At 37.9% G+C, this 15,216-nt stretch overlaps 1 protein-coding gene across 2 annotated transcripts in view; it reads left to right on the top strand.

The window, feature by feature from the left end:
* Positions 1-15,216, top strand: part of AK5 (adenylate kinase 5) — a 98,951-nt gene that overhangs the window by 68,184 nt on the left and 15,551 nt on the right. For both annotated transcript variants that reach the window (XM_058029752.1, XM_058029754.1), the window contains exons 9-10: positions 6,396-6,438; positions 7,542-7,586. In XM_058029752.1, the coding sequence (XP_057885735.1) occupies positions 6,396-6,438; positions 7,542-7,586 (88 nt within the window). The remainder of the gene's footprint in view (positions 1-6,395; positions 6,439-7,541; positions 7,587-15,216) is intronic.

Raw genomic sequence — 15,216 nt, 5'->3', positions numbered from 1 at the left:
ACACTGGAAAACAAAACAAAAAAAATCCCCTATGTATTTTCAGAAAGCCATATGTTTCCTACTTGGTTTTTTACTCCTTATGTATCCCAGGATTGTGCAGTCATTTTGGACTTAAATACCAGTCATAAAGAGTGAAAAGTGGCCTAGTTTTACAACTCCTTCACAGGAGTGCATCTCAAATCTGTGGACTGTTTCTTCAGATAGTTCAATTCCTTCTTAACACAGAAGTCCTTTAGAAATACTGCAGAAGTTGAAAGCTACAGAACTGCCTAATAATAGATAAATAGATGCTATAGTAAACCTTGAATATGCTTGTGAAATGTTAAGCAGAGGAGGCCTTTGAGAGGTAAAATTTGAACACAATTGTCAATTTTTATCTGAATAGCAGCAAATCATAGGATCTGAGGTTGCACACTGGGTTTGGGGATTTATTTGCAACACTCTATTCTTGTCCTTCTCCATGCCAAGATCTTTTTCTTTTTGAAAACTGAGTTGAGACAGGCCTGCAGAAAAGCCTTTCTCATATTAAGTTTAAAAAACCCCAAAAAAGCACAAAATGCACATACATTTTAAAAAAACCCCAAACCAAACCATTAACAACAAAAAACCCAAATGACTGAATTTCACCTATCAGAAGACAGCTCTCAGGGCAGAGAGGTTCTGCATAGAGTGCTGAGGTGTCTGGTGTGAGGGACCCATTCAGTAGGATTGTTGTCAGCTGTCTAAAACAGGAGTTGAGCAGCCCCACATTTGTAGTTCAAGTACACAAGGAGGCCTCACTTCTCTGCTACAATGGCTTGATGTAAAAAAAAAAAAAAAAAAAAAAAAAATTGTCCCAAACAGAATAAATGCTCCACATAGAGAAGAAGAATAATTTAAGGAGTGATGGTGATTTACAGAAAACAAGAATATCAAAGGAAAAATAGTGATAACTTCCAGAAAGAATTTTGTAGGCACTGGGAGCTTTCTATAAATACAGACCTAACTGAAAACTGACTGAATGCTATATGTCACAGAACTATTTTAAAGTCAGTGATAGAAACTATGTATAGATAATAGAGTTACTGAATGTCTCTAATGTCTTTAAAACACAAATATATTTAAAAATCAAGCCCCAGTTCTTCCTCAAGTTACATATAATGCTGACCCCTCTAGTTCAGCCTTTTAAATCAAATTAATATTAAAATTGCAAATGAGGTGTTTGGCTTACCAGAACACTCTTACAGTGCTGTGATGATGCAAACTGCTGCTACCCTCCTGGGAGGGGTGTTCTGGTTGCATACCTTGTTGCCCTTCAGAGGTAATTTCTTTGAAATTTTTTCCAGTGTCTGGAAATCAATATGAAACTAAATAGATTTTGCTTTCACTTTCATGATTATTAATCATATGCATTTTTAAAATTATAAATATGTACAGAAGTTAGAAACCAAATCTCCCCAAACTATAGCACACAGATTCTGGCTTATTCCTCTCTAAAGTACCTACAGATATTCTTGATGTTCTTCAGGAACAGGAATGCAAAATCTGAAAAAAACCCAACCAAATTTAAAAGCTAGATAATTTGATATTGGCTTTTGACTGTTAAAAATGGGTTAATCTCTAACTAATAGGTATAATTTTCTATTATTATTATTATTTTAGAATTGATAATGTTTTGTTTTAAAAGAATAATCACAGAATCACAGAAAAGAATAATCACAGACTGGGGAAGGTGGGAAGAGGGACTGCAGTGAATCATCTGGTCCAGCCTCCCTGCTCAAGGAGGGTCATCCCACAGGCCATGGCACAGGATGACCCTTGAATATCTCCAGTGAGGGAGACTCCAGAAGCTCACTGGGCAATCTGTGCCAGTGCTTGTCACCTGCACAGCCAAGGTGGAACTTGTGTGCATCAGTTTGTGCCTGTTGCCTCCTGTCCCACTGCTCGGCAGCCGGAGCAGAGCCTGGTCCATCCTCTGGCACCTCCCTTCAGACACTGACTGACATTGATTAGGTGCCTCCTCTGCCTTCTCAAGGCTGACCATGCCCAGCTCCCTCAGCTCTCTCACAAGAGGGCATGGCACAGAGTTTTGTCTCTGCTAGAAACCTGGAATTAAATGGGAATCACAGTGATCTCATCTGTCAGAATTCTGCAGATGCTATTATGAACACTGATGGTTTGGCAGTTGTATGCATTGTGAACATATAAAAATCACCTCGAAAAACATTAGCTCTGTATGCTCATCTTAATTTCTTTAGTCCTTTTTAACTCAAATAACTCCACTCTGATGAGCAGTATGAAGTATATAAGAAAATTTGACTTTCAATGGAGAAAAAAAGCCTTGAAGTGTGAGGGTGTTCCTACTGTGTCTTACCTTATTTATTAGTTCTGGAGCAGGGAAGATCAGAGCACAGCCACCTCTGCTTTACAGAGGCATACTTTAACTCTCAGCTTGCAGAAAGCAGCTCAGGCTGAAAAATTGATTTGAAGTATAAATCAAATTTAATGGTATGGCTCATAAAATCCATACCCAGGGAGCACTGCCCTTGCATAAAACAAACAAAGAAATGTGTAATTTTTATTTGTTTAAATGATTTGTGTCTGAAACATTCCTTAGAATATTTATATTCTGAAATTCAAGCTTGAAAATTGAGCATAATTTTAAGCAGCAGTCACGCTGTATTTCAAATTCAGTCTCATTCTACTGCCTCTTTTCTCCTCTGTCTATGATATTTATAATCTTTGGTAAATTTGGAGGAGAAACTCTGGCAATATCTGTTAGAAATCTGAATGAAATGTATCAGGCACTTCTCACCACTCTTTTCTAGAAGCATTCAAACAACAATGAGGTGATAAGGGAGAACTCTTGTCCATGTAAAACAAAAAAAAACAAAACCCAAACTAAAACACGCAAGGACTGGAGCAGAGGTTATTACTGGGTAACAGGAAAGCTTTCTCATTTCATCAGGTAACTGACATTCACAACAGCTGTCACTAAGTCCTCATAAAGAAAATGTCCCTTCAGTAGATTAAAAAATTAAATCTATTTTATTGATATGCCTTAAGAGTACTGATTCATTGGCAGCAAAATTGAAACTTCTGAAGAATTCTGTATCAATCCATTATTATTTGCTGAGACTTACTGTCATAGTTTATTACTACAGGAATAAGGTGGGTTGGAACTAGATGATCTTCCAACCCAAATCATTCTGTGATTTTGTGGACTTACCTCACAATCTAGCAATGACAGTAACTGAAATGTCATTAACCAATGAAGTATCTACTACCAGTAGATACTGGTAGTAGATTTACTACCAGTAAATCTACTGGTAGTAAATTTTTACTAATTACAACACAAGTGGCAAGTAAAATGGCAGTCAAAAGCCTGTGTTTTCCAGCTCTAAAGACAAATGTCAAATAGGTGATTCTTTACAGGCAGCAAACTTCTCTAATTAGCAATTATTTTAATGCACTGTTGATATTGTTTAAGTAGTTACACAGACAGCTGTGTGTGTAATCCATCCACTAATGGATATGTTTCCAGATAATATTTGGAGATATAACTTGACTGTAAAGCATATGAAATTACAGACTACCTATCTTTCTTCAGAGCTCATTACAAGATGTAATCTTCCTCTCTTTGCTTTCAAGTACATGGAAACAGCTAAACTGAGAGTACCGAGACTGCTGCTAAATCACTGTATTGCTGATGGCAGTCTGGTGTAAAACAGCATTTGCTATCTAACTGGAGGGACTTTGCCTTATGTGATCACTTGCTAAATCCCACAGTTATTTTCCAAAGTGCTCTGGTAAGGAGGCAGAGCAGTGTTCAGCCTGATACAGGCCAAGCCATTCACAGTTTAGAGACCTACTTGCTAAAAAGACAATCTTTGAGTCTTTCTGTCAAATACTGTCAAATGCAAACACAAGGGGACTGCATTAAACAGGGTGCCAGACTGTCACTCTTTGCAAGGGACCTCAAACCAAGCAGCACATCTAGCACAAAAACTGGTTGGATTCAGTTTCTGCAGTCATGGGGGAGAACAACAGCAAAACTTGAAAGAAGTAATGCTGCTTTCAGTTCTTTAATTTGATTGTAAATTTGGAATTCTGATCCTGTTTTTTAAAGGAATTTTACTCTAAACTTAGTACCTAAAAGGATTTTGATCTGTAAACTTTCAAAGGCATTATAAGAAGCAGAATCTAAAATCAAGCCTTTTGTATGCATTATATGCTTTGCAGGGTCAATTATTTTATTGTATTATTACATGCAAAAATAATGGACGTAGAGTTAATATTGTCACTTGAAATGTAGGAAAGAGAATAATTTCTCATTTGAAAATGACACCTTTCTTTTTTTAAGAATGCCAGTTCTTCTGCTGCAGTGTAATAGGCTGAGAATTACTGTGAATCAAAAAATGAAAATAATTTGTGTAACCAATGTAATGGTACTTCAGCCTAATGAAGAGTACTTCATTTTCAGTGATGATGGGAATATAAGCAGAAACCTGCAAGGGTAGTGCATGAGCCCTGCAAATTACAGTGGGCAGCAGTTTACCATTCCAGTCACCTTGCAGTTCATGTCACTTCATCTACTCCTGCAGCTCTACACATTTAAAGGAGGCTATTTCTGAGAGCTGTGCTGCCATATGCTACTGAGATGACTCACATAACATGTTTCATGCTGATGTTAGGCACTGATGATGTCATGATGTCACATGAGGATGTGTTACTGTCAATGCTATTATTGATATTTTACAGACCAGGCTAAAGCATTGGTGGTGTGGGTATATTGACACCTCATAATCTAGAATATGTCCAGCATATATATAATTCTCACTTATCAGAACAATAAAAGAATTCCCATTTTGACAGTATTGCTGGCCAATATTTGTAATTTCTCATTGACTGTAATATACAGTAAAAAAATAATTTTAAGTGGCTAAATCTCAGGAGACAAAACATGCTACATCCCCCATTTCCCTGGTGTAGTCCCTTGTAGTTCAACAGCCTTTATAACAACTTGTAGCTTGTGTTACATGCAGAAGGTCAACACATTTAAGTTGAGATTAAAGGCCAATGCCATCTTTATGTTATAGCTCACTTTTAGAAGTTTCTCCAGTATTGCTTTCTCACTATTAACAGCTGATCATACCATGGTGACTTCAGAAGAAATTCAGGATGCACATTGGTTGCTTATCTATCATGTGGGAATTGTGCATTTGGACACTGAAGAGCCATTCCTCACAAAACCAGTATTGCAGCAAAGAATGGCCTGGGTTGGAAGGGACGTTAAAGATCATCTTGCTGCAAACCCCCAGCAGGCAGGGATATGTTGCACTAGACCAGGTTGTTCAAAGCCCCAAGCTTGGCCTTGAACACTTCCAGGGATGGGTCATCTCCAACATGTCTGGGAAACCTGTTCCAGTGCCTCTCTGTCCTCACAGTGAAGAATTTCTTCCCAAGATCTCATCTAATCCTACTGTCTTTCAGTTTAAAGCCATTCCCCCTTGTCACTCTATCTCCTTGGAAATAGTCCCTCTCCAGCTCTCTTGCAGGCCCCTTTCAGGTCCTGGGAGGCTGCTGTAAGGTCTCTGCAGAGACCTCTCCAGGCTGAACAACCCCATCTCTCTCAGCCTGTCTTCCTAGGAGAGGTGTTCCAGCCCTCTGAGCATCTTTGTGGGCTCCTCTGGACTGGCTCCAGCAGGTCCCTGTCCTTGTGCTGGGCCCCCAGAGCCAGGTGCAGTGCCCAGGTGAGGTCTCAGGAGGGCAGGGCAGAGAGGTGCAATCTGCTCCCTCAGCCTGCTGCCCACGCTGCCCTTGGGGCAGCCTGGACACAGTTGGCTTTCTGGGCTGCACATGCACACTGATGGATCATGTGGAGCCAATGACTCCAAGTCTTTTTTCCCTGGACTGCACTGGATCCATTCTCCATCCAGCCTGTAACTGCTTGGGATTGCCCTGACAGAGGAGCAGTACCTTGTACTTGGCCCTGAACTCCATTAGGCTCACATGGCCCCTCCTTTCAAGCACGTCCAGGTCCCTCTGGTGCCATCCCCTCCCTCGAGCACAGCTTGGTGTCATTGGCAAACTTGCTGAGGGTGCACTTGGTCCCACTGTCCATGTCACCAACAAAGATGTTAAACAACACCAGTCCCCATTCCCAACCCTGAGGAACTCCACTCATTATATGGGACACTGAATCATCTCAAGATACCTTGGGTTCTCTGTGCTCGTGTTCTAGCAACTGCAACAGCACTAACAGCATTTCTGTGACACTGTAAACCACATCTCAACATAGATTAAAACTGAGACCTTAGAGAAATACATATTAAGATATACAGATAAGCAGATATAAGAAGAAATGCAAACTATGCAGAATATCCATTTCAATTTGTCAATTGCTTAATTAACAGGAGGAAGATCAGTCAAGTTTTTCTGGTTATGAGAGCACAGGAGGTGAGTTTCTTTTTCAGTGTCAATTGCCATTTAATTTTGAAACCTTTGATTTCCTGTTATTTAAATAGTTAATTAGAAAGTAAAGTTAATACAGGTGAGTTATATTGTGAAGTTTATGCCACAAGGGATTTTTATCATGTGAATTCTTTCAAATGAAATTTTAAGTTTGTAAAACATGTTTCTATACTCTTTTGGCCAATGGATCAAAAATTATTAGAAAATACTACTGTTAATCAGCATCAAATCTCATAGTTGTTTTCAGAAATTGGCAGTTATGAAAGTCTCCTTGGAAAGTAGAGTCTAAGAGGAATAAAAAGATAAAGCAAGACTTTTCATGGCTAATGATTTTTTGTAATAAGAGATCTACACACCACAAAATCAACCCCAAAAATTGTATGAGGTGTCTTGTATGTGATTAACAAAATCACATGTGTCTTGTAAGTGATTAACTCAAAGACATAATAAAATTTCAGCAGACTCACATGGTGCAAGATCACCTTCTGGACTGTATAATCAGTGCAATGGCTGGGACTCAGACCAGAAGGAATTGCTTTTTCAAAAGATGCACTTTCTGTTAAAGACAAAGCTGTAAAACACACCATTGTTTTGGTGAGTGTATTGCCTGGATTTCAGCTAAGATGGTTATTATTTGGCTGAATTCGGGCCTCAGAGGAATTTAGAACTTCGTTTCAGAGAGTATAAAATGTAAATGGGAGGTGAACAAGATTCTATAGCAATTATAATGTAATAATATGCTCAGTAGAAACTGCAGTGGCTGAGGAGGCATTGCATCACATTGTTACATCAAGATGAATCTGCTTCTCTCTTCCTTCCTTTTCTTAAAGAACTGATGTGTATTGCAAGGTCTATTTTCAGGTAAAATGTCTTTGTCATATATGACAACTATGAAACTGAGAGATTAATAGGCTTGTGGATAATAGCTCCTTTTGGAATGGAGAAAGCATATCTATTCTTATAGCAGAAAGTAAATCTAGTAAAATCAGATCCCCTTGCATGAGTGTTACACTATATATTGGTGTGGTAAGTAGCTGGCATTAAAATTAGTAGCTCTTGCCACTAAAGAATTTTTATTTTCATTTTAGATTTTTCAGAAGATCTAAGGAAATCAAACATCATTTTTGTTTTCGGTAAGTAGGATTCCTAATTTAACTGCTACTCTTGAATATTCCCATGTTATTTAGCTTTGATTATGTGATTTATTTATTTATTTATCAAAATAGATTGGCTGAGAATATTGATTCTATAATGTTGGTTTAGTCTTTTGAAAGGGAGTTAGGATTTAATAATATGTAATTAACTTGGGTCTAACCATAGTATCAACAGTTGTGTAAAGCTCAGAGCAGGCAGCTCCTTTGATTCACATGTTCAAAATAACCTTAGTTCTTGTACAGTTACAGTTGAGTTGTGGGACTTCCCACACCAAAGCTGCCTCACCAGCACTAATTAAATTTTTACTAAATTGGATTGTAACTCAGAAGTTTAAGATTTGGCTGGAAAATATCAGGTCTCTTCCCTTCTTTATTTGTGAGGCAACTTCTGTTAAATACAGGTTTCAATTCTACATCTGTTGAGCATTGTGTTAAAAGCCAACAGGCTGCTCACCAGGCATGATCCTTAGCACTGAAACTCTGCAGGTTCAGGGTTTACTTTTCTATTCCTTTTGGAAATCCACAGAGTAAAAGCACCATGTTAATGCCTTTTATCACATGAATGTGAGTAATATAATTAGCATAAACTTGGAGCAGTCTTTTAAAACAAATTATAGCCAGAAGATTGATTTTAAAGCTTGGTACTAATTACTTAGAAAGAATAATTGCTTTTGTATTGAGCAGTTTTTAGAACTGCTTTACAATCCAGAGCAGGAACACACATTTCCAAGGACCTAAGGACAGATACCAGATACATGGGGGATTTTACATAAAACTATATCAATTTGTGCATTGTTTTTCCTGGGGGAAAAAAAATTACAAAACTTCCAAAATTAATAATAAGTGAATGGAAGTTTTATTCAGAACCAGAACTCAAGAAGCATCAAAAAACATTCCAATACCTGCAGGCTGAGGGGGGTGATCCTTCCTCTCTATTCAGCACTGATGTGGATGCATCTGGAGCACTGTGTCCAGTCTGGGCTCCCAGTACAAGAGAGAATGATTTACTGGAATGTGGTGCAGGACCACAAAGATATTTGAGGAGTAGGAGCATCTTTCATTTGAGGAGAGGCCGAGAGAACTGGGACTGTTCAACCTGGAGAAGAGAAAGCTCCAGAGGATTTTACCATTAAGTATTAATAATTACCTGATGGGAGGGAATGAAGATGTGGGAGCCTGAATTTCTCAGCAGTGCCCAGTGACAGGGCAAGAGAAAATGGGACAACTTAAAATTCATTTCACATTCATTTCGCATTCAATTTCACCTGAACACAAACCCCACTTTTTTACTATGAGGGTAGTCAAACACTGGAACAAGTTGCCCAGAAACTGCAGAGCCTCCATGCTGACAGATGTTCAAACCCCAATCTGACAGAGTTCAGATCAACCTGCTGTGGCTGATCCCAGTGTAACACAGTTGTTTAAATAAATGATTCCAAGAACTTCCTTGCAATCTAAAAGATTCTATTAAAAGAGTGTTCTCATGTTGCAATTTTATCTCATGCTCTCTTATGCCAAATACAAGTTAACTCAATTTATTGCAACTCAATTTTTATGTGCTTGAAAAAGTAAAATGAGGTTACTGAAGAGTTCACTGGAGACTTTTTCTTAAAGGAAGGGTGCATAGAACCTAATTTTCAGTCCTTTAAGCAAACTGTAATCTATGCTTACTGAAGTACACCTTTCCTGCTAGTCGCTACAGTGAAAAATTTTAATTGTCTCACGTATCTTATTGAAAAAAAAAAAATTTTGGTTTGTACAAACAGATTTTTAAGAAAAAAATCAGAACACAGTCAAGGAATTTTGCCTCTGAAATTGTCCGTGGCAAAGCATATTTTTCATTTGCCTCTGGGAAACTTTTTATTTTACAGGGAGTGATTTCAAATCTTCATTTATAATTTTTTATAGGACATCCAGTAGCCATCTTGCAGCTTAAAATTGAAATCACACCTTTTTCCTAGTTATTCGTGCTCTGATTTTCTAGTAAATACTTTCTGGGAGCAGAGATAAATTGTGCCTTAATCAAAACTCAGTTTTCTTTGTGAAAAAGGTTATTATGAAAAGTTTTACTGAGTCCAAATGTGGGTTAATTTTCAAAAAATTATCTAGAATGATTTATTCTTTTCCCCAAAATACCTCCATCTCCACTCCCATCCTTGCACCCCTGAAAAAGTTTCTTAAAGTCTTATGAGAAGAGTGAGAGGTTTTTTGTGGGTTTGTTGGGGTGTTTTGAACAAAATGAGAGCCCCATGGTTGCTCATTTGTCTGCAAAATCTTGACTTTATTCCACTAATATAATTCCACTATAAAATAAATGGCATTCCCAGAGACAGAATTCTTGCAGCAGATAAGTTGGAGCGGCCACAGCTCTTTTGCCTTGAGTCCTTTTCAGGCAGGTAAATCTGCAGGGATCCCCTGATGATCCACAGGCACTGCAGCTTTAGCTTTGTACACACTGCCCACATGCACACGTTTCTGCAGGCAGGAAATGTCAGCCAAGAGCTGAAATCTGATCATTTGGAATGGTACAACAGTGAAAGAAAAATATGAAGAAATCTCAAAGAAGCAGAACAAAACTGTTCTGGGATGGGGAAAAGTTTAAAAAGCCCAAAATGTCAGTGGTTAATGTGCTCTGCTGCAGTGAGCAGTGCTGGAGATGTTCAGTTTATGATACCCTGACTAGAGAGGGAGCAGAGAAGTTGGGTCAGAGCAGGCTGCTGTGGGATACTGGAATGGGAAAAACTGCCTTGGGCTCAGGTGTCTTTAAGGATGTTGACTCATTACACAGGTGTGCATTATTTCATGAGGAAATAATAAGATGCTTATAAAGGTGTTTTGAAGCTAGAATTTTAAACATGTACATTTGAAGAAGTTTACAAACAAATCAAAATGAATGCACCATCTGCCATACCTGACAAACAGAGATACTGTTTATGACAAAGGGAAAGGAACAGGCAGTTCCCTCTCCCACTAATTACCCTTGAAAATTTTCCAAAAAGGGAAAGAAAAAGAAATCATCTAATTAGCAAAAGTTTACATTAGAGCTAATGTAGGAATTAATTGGAATAACAGTCAAGCTGGATTAATTAAGAAACAATGTTAATGTTCTATCCATATTGTAAAGCAGAGAAAGAGTACCAGCAAGTAAAAAATATAAGAGAAAACAGCAGGATAATGAAAGAGGTAAAACAAAGATAAATTTGGCCAGCAAAGTAAAATTCAAAGAAAAAAGATATAAAGAGGCACAAAGATAAAATTGGGTGATGCTCTAATAAATATTCAAAACTTAAGTAATCATTGCCAGTCATTAAAAGACAAAAAAAAAAAAAACAAAAAAAACCCAAAAAAACCAAAAACCCTATGCCATCAATTTTAACCACAATGAATGTTGAATGATCTTCTAATTCTTAACTACGGCAATATTCCATATTGCATCCACAGAAGTGTCATACATGGCACAGTTTCTGGGAGCATTCCCCCTCCCTGGCCTCTGCAGCAGCTTCACAAAACAGTTGGCTTCAGCTGAGGCTGAAAGTAAAACCGGAGGTTCAGGAATCTTTCTGCGCTTTGGATCAGAAACAAACTCCCCGCTGACTTGTAAATGAGGTGTTTAAAGCTTAGCTAATGTAACCACTCTCCTCTACAGAATCTTTGTTATATTCTTGCTGATGATCTAAAGCTGGTAATTGCTTAAACCCAGTGTAAGAACGACCAGCTTTTTAGCTGACACTGAAGATACTCTCACCACTTCCACCTAGAAGTAGACATTATCAGATGCAGGCAGGAACTTGCACACACACCAAAATTCAGCAAGTAAAAATATCACGAAACTCAAACTCTTTATTCGTCCCAGGTTGTCAGACCTTGAATGACACTACCTAATTCAATTTATCATTAATTTAGGCCTGCTTTGACTATAAGGTTTAACCAGATGAGGTCCCTTCCAATGTAAATTATGCTACAATACCTGCAATCAGAAAAGCTGAGAATGAACAATATTGGTAATTAAGCCCCCAATCAGTCCAAGCTAACTGTGGATACTGTGCAAAGCTGATTTCCCTGATTTCCTGTGAAATAAACTTCACATTTTCTTTAAGAAGGATGAAAACTCAGTGATGTCCCAGGATATTGCATCACTCTGCCAACATGCACAACATGTAGTTTTCTAATTAAAATAATTTCTCAGAAAAAAGAAATACAAAGAAAGTGTTGAGGCCTTTTTTGTTGTTGTTGTTAAGTAATAGCACAATTCCTGTATGGTTTCACTTAGACTGAAATAATTTGTGAACAGCAGATGAGGTGCTATTGAGAAGCCTTCAAATACCATATTCTGAAGTTAAGGCTTATTTTTACTTGTCTATAAAATCCAAGCAGCATTGGTAAAACTGCCAAAACTGATCAAGTAGTCCAAAATTTTTGCTTGAATTTAGACATAGACTGACTGGGGTTATTTTGGTTTCAATTCAGACTTCTGAGGCTCTCTTGTGCAGCTAGATTTCCCCTGTAGGCACTTCTCCCTGATACAGGGATGATGCTCATTATGATAACAAGGTCTTGAAATTGAAACATTTGAAACTAAATAGTGGGACTGTCTTGTAAATCCTACTGCTGGCTTTTTATATAAATGCTCCTGATATTTTGGTATATAATAAACTTGTAAGATTTCAAATAGAGGCATCTCAGTCTGTCTGCATGGCACTTGTGCTCTGTCAGTGTTTCTGGCAGCAAGGCTGGCCCATGCACTGCTCACATCGTGTGTTCCTGGCCATGCTCATTCACAGCAGCAGTCCCAGCTCCCTCTGCCATCATTCATTCTCTGCTGCTGACGCTGTGCTCTGGGTCAGAGCTGTTCATTTCTGTCACATGCCCAGGCTGCTCAGCCTTCCCACTCCGGGGACATTGGGGCAGGAGGGAGGAGAGCTGACACCTTGGATCCAGGGCTGACTGCACCTGAACACCCTGAAGTGCTGCTTGGGCAATTGGTTGTTACCACACTCATTTAGACACTCTTTTTCTCTCCTTGAAGGACTCTCTGTGAAGCATTTCTGCACTCAATAATTTAAAAAGTAACCACCTAAGTCAGCAGTGCTGCCAGAAAGTTATTTACCATGAGATCCCCTCTCACAGGCTGATGAATCAACATAATGGAAGGGAATGTTGCTCTAAGGGATTGCATAGACCTTTTAATCTGGCCTTGTCTGCAGAAAAGCAATATAGAGAGCTGCATTTAATTTCTGTGTTAGTCCTCTGGTTCCATATTCTTGCTTACCATTTGTATCAAAAAGCACAAAGGGACACTCAAAGAGTTCTGTTTCCAAGAATAACCTCACTGATTAATACAATGTTCTTAATTTCTTTACCTGCAATTTTTGGATTTTTATAAAGTTACCAAGTGAGCTTTAAAGCAAGGTCCACTGCACTGAGCAATACTAGGAAAATACAAAAGCATGCTACTATTGAAGAACTGCTGGTAGTTCTATATTGTCCTACAGGTCACATCACACTCCTAGTTCCTCTGGCTGTTTGCTAGGCTTTAGCTTTTGCTCTGCATAACATATATAGAAATCAGAAAACAACATGATTAATCTGAATAGCAAGTTACCATGAACCTACAGGTTTTTTTCCCAAGTATACGTAGGCAGATCACAAGATGACAGCATAGAGAAAAAATAACAGTGTTCACAAAGAATCTTACGCCTTCACAACAAAAGTGGGGATATATTTTTCTGCTAACAATTGAGCCATTGGGAAAACTCGATTGCCTTTTTCAATGCCTCAAATATTTTCCATATGAAAAACACTGTAACAAGTTGCAGTGAAGTCTTAACTGAAAAAATCTTTTCACTAGCCTTTGTCACGTTTCATATGCAGCTGTTATTCCAGATAAACTTTCTTAACATTATTTTTTTTCTTTAGAAAAAATGAATAGATTTAAGAAGAATATCCACTAAAAGAACAGGTACCATTTTTGTAGCACCACAAATTCACTGTGAGCTTCATGGCTGCAGGATTAATTTGCTGTTAAAGCTGCTTATGTAGCAGTGCTTTAAGAATGTAATCTGAGCAAGAAGGCAACACCTAATTAGTAAGAAAATGCACTATCACATCTTTTTTCACCTGAATAGCTCTATTCCAGTCACACTAAAGAACTTCAGAAGGAGACAAGGTAATACTTTCATTTCAGACATGTAAATTAATACTGATGTAAAGGCCAAGTTGTGTTCAGCCCACAATGCTGAACTTCCTGGGGAATTCAGTCTCTTCTCAGATCATGCCAAGCAAGAACTGTGGTCTCTTTCATGGATAAGAAAGCACAAGACTTGATAAAGTGGGTTGTGTCAAGCAGTGGGATGCTCTGCTACTCATGAGATGAATCTAAATTAATACCAGTGGCCATAAAAACTACCAATTTTAGCACATAACTTAATCAAATATGTTTTTACTCTTTAAAGAGCTCAGCATGTTTATCTCTGCTTTGTTTGAACTCTTCTATTAAAAATGGCCATTTTAATTAATGTTTTGGAGGAACACTCATTGTGGTGTATGCCCTGCGTATTGTGCCACTCTGACAATGTTCTCTTTTAAAATTCTAACACACAAAGGTATTAGAAGCACATCAAATTTTCTGAATATTTACCTGGTAAAAACCAAAAAATGTCCTTGTATTGTTATTTCTAATAAGAGATTTAGTAATTTTGTGTATGAGTAGAAATTATGAAACTTCTCATTGGGCTCTGCATTCAGAAGAGAAACAGTTATATAAGGAAAAGAATACAATAATCTTTATAGCTGGGGTTTTTTAACACTGCATATATACATCAAATAAATAGAATTAAATTACTGCACTGTTAGCATACTCAAGGCTAGAAGACAAAACGTGTAAACAAACTTCCTGAGCTAAAAAAGCCCAAACCAGGCCAGAAATACTATTAATTGCCACTCTGATATTTAAGGGATTCATTACTAGTAATTTGCCTGTAATTTTGTTACATCTGTTTCTTTATAGCCACTCCTATTTTTTCCTTGTTTTCTTTCAACTAATGTTTTTAGAAAACAATAATGTTCTTCAGATTATGGCAACAGAAAAACAAGATGCAACCCACATTGGCCAGAAGATAAGCCTGCAACAAAGATAGTTGTAGAAAAATTACAGCACAGGTGTGATTCTCACACCACAGGCTGCTTATTCTCCTTGTGAAGCTGAAGTAAAAAACTGCACATCACAGAACACAAACCCCTTCCTTTGATGCTACTCCTTTGTGACCCAATTTTTAGTCTCAGCTACAGTACTGTAATTTCTCTGAAAATTATATGCTCAGAGCAATTATTTCTTACATTGAATGCAAAAGTTAGAAGAAAGTTCAAGTGAGGCAAGAGACGGTGCTAAAATCGTTCTATTGTGAATGTGTTATTCCTATATTTGTTTGTGGAAGGATAAGGAAACAGGAAAGCCTCATATTTTTTAGCATCTTAAATGCACAGAGCACAGCTGTGTAGCCCTACCTGCAAGACCCAGCAGTTGATAAATAACACAGGTCACCTGCTGAAAAAACTCTACTGAAAAGAGTTTGAGCATTGTCTCCCTCCAAGGCTGTAATTACCTCCTACT

Source organism: Melospiza georgiana, chromosome 9 (assembly GCF_028018845.1).
Source record: "Melospiza georgiana isolate bMelGeo1 chromosome 9, bMelGeo1.pri, whole genome shotgun sequence".
Classification (NCBI taxonomy): Eukaryota; Metazoa; Chordata; class Aves; order Passeriformes; family Passerellidae; genus Melospiza; species Melospiza georgiana.
Note: the sequence above shows the minus strand (reverse complement) of the source record. Positions and strands in the feature narration are given on the sequence as shown.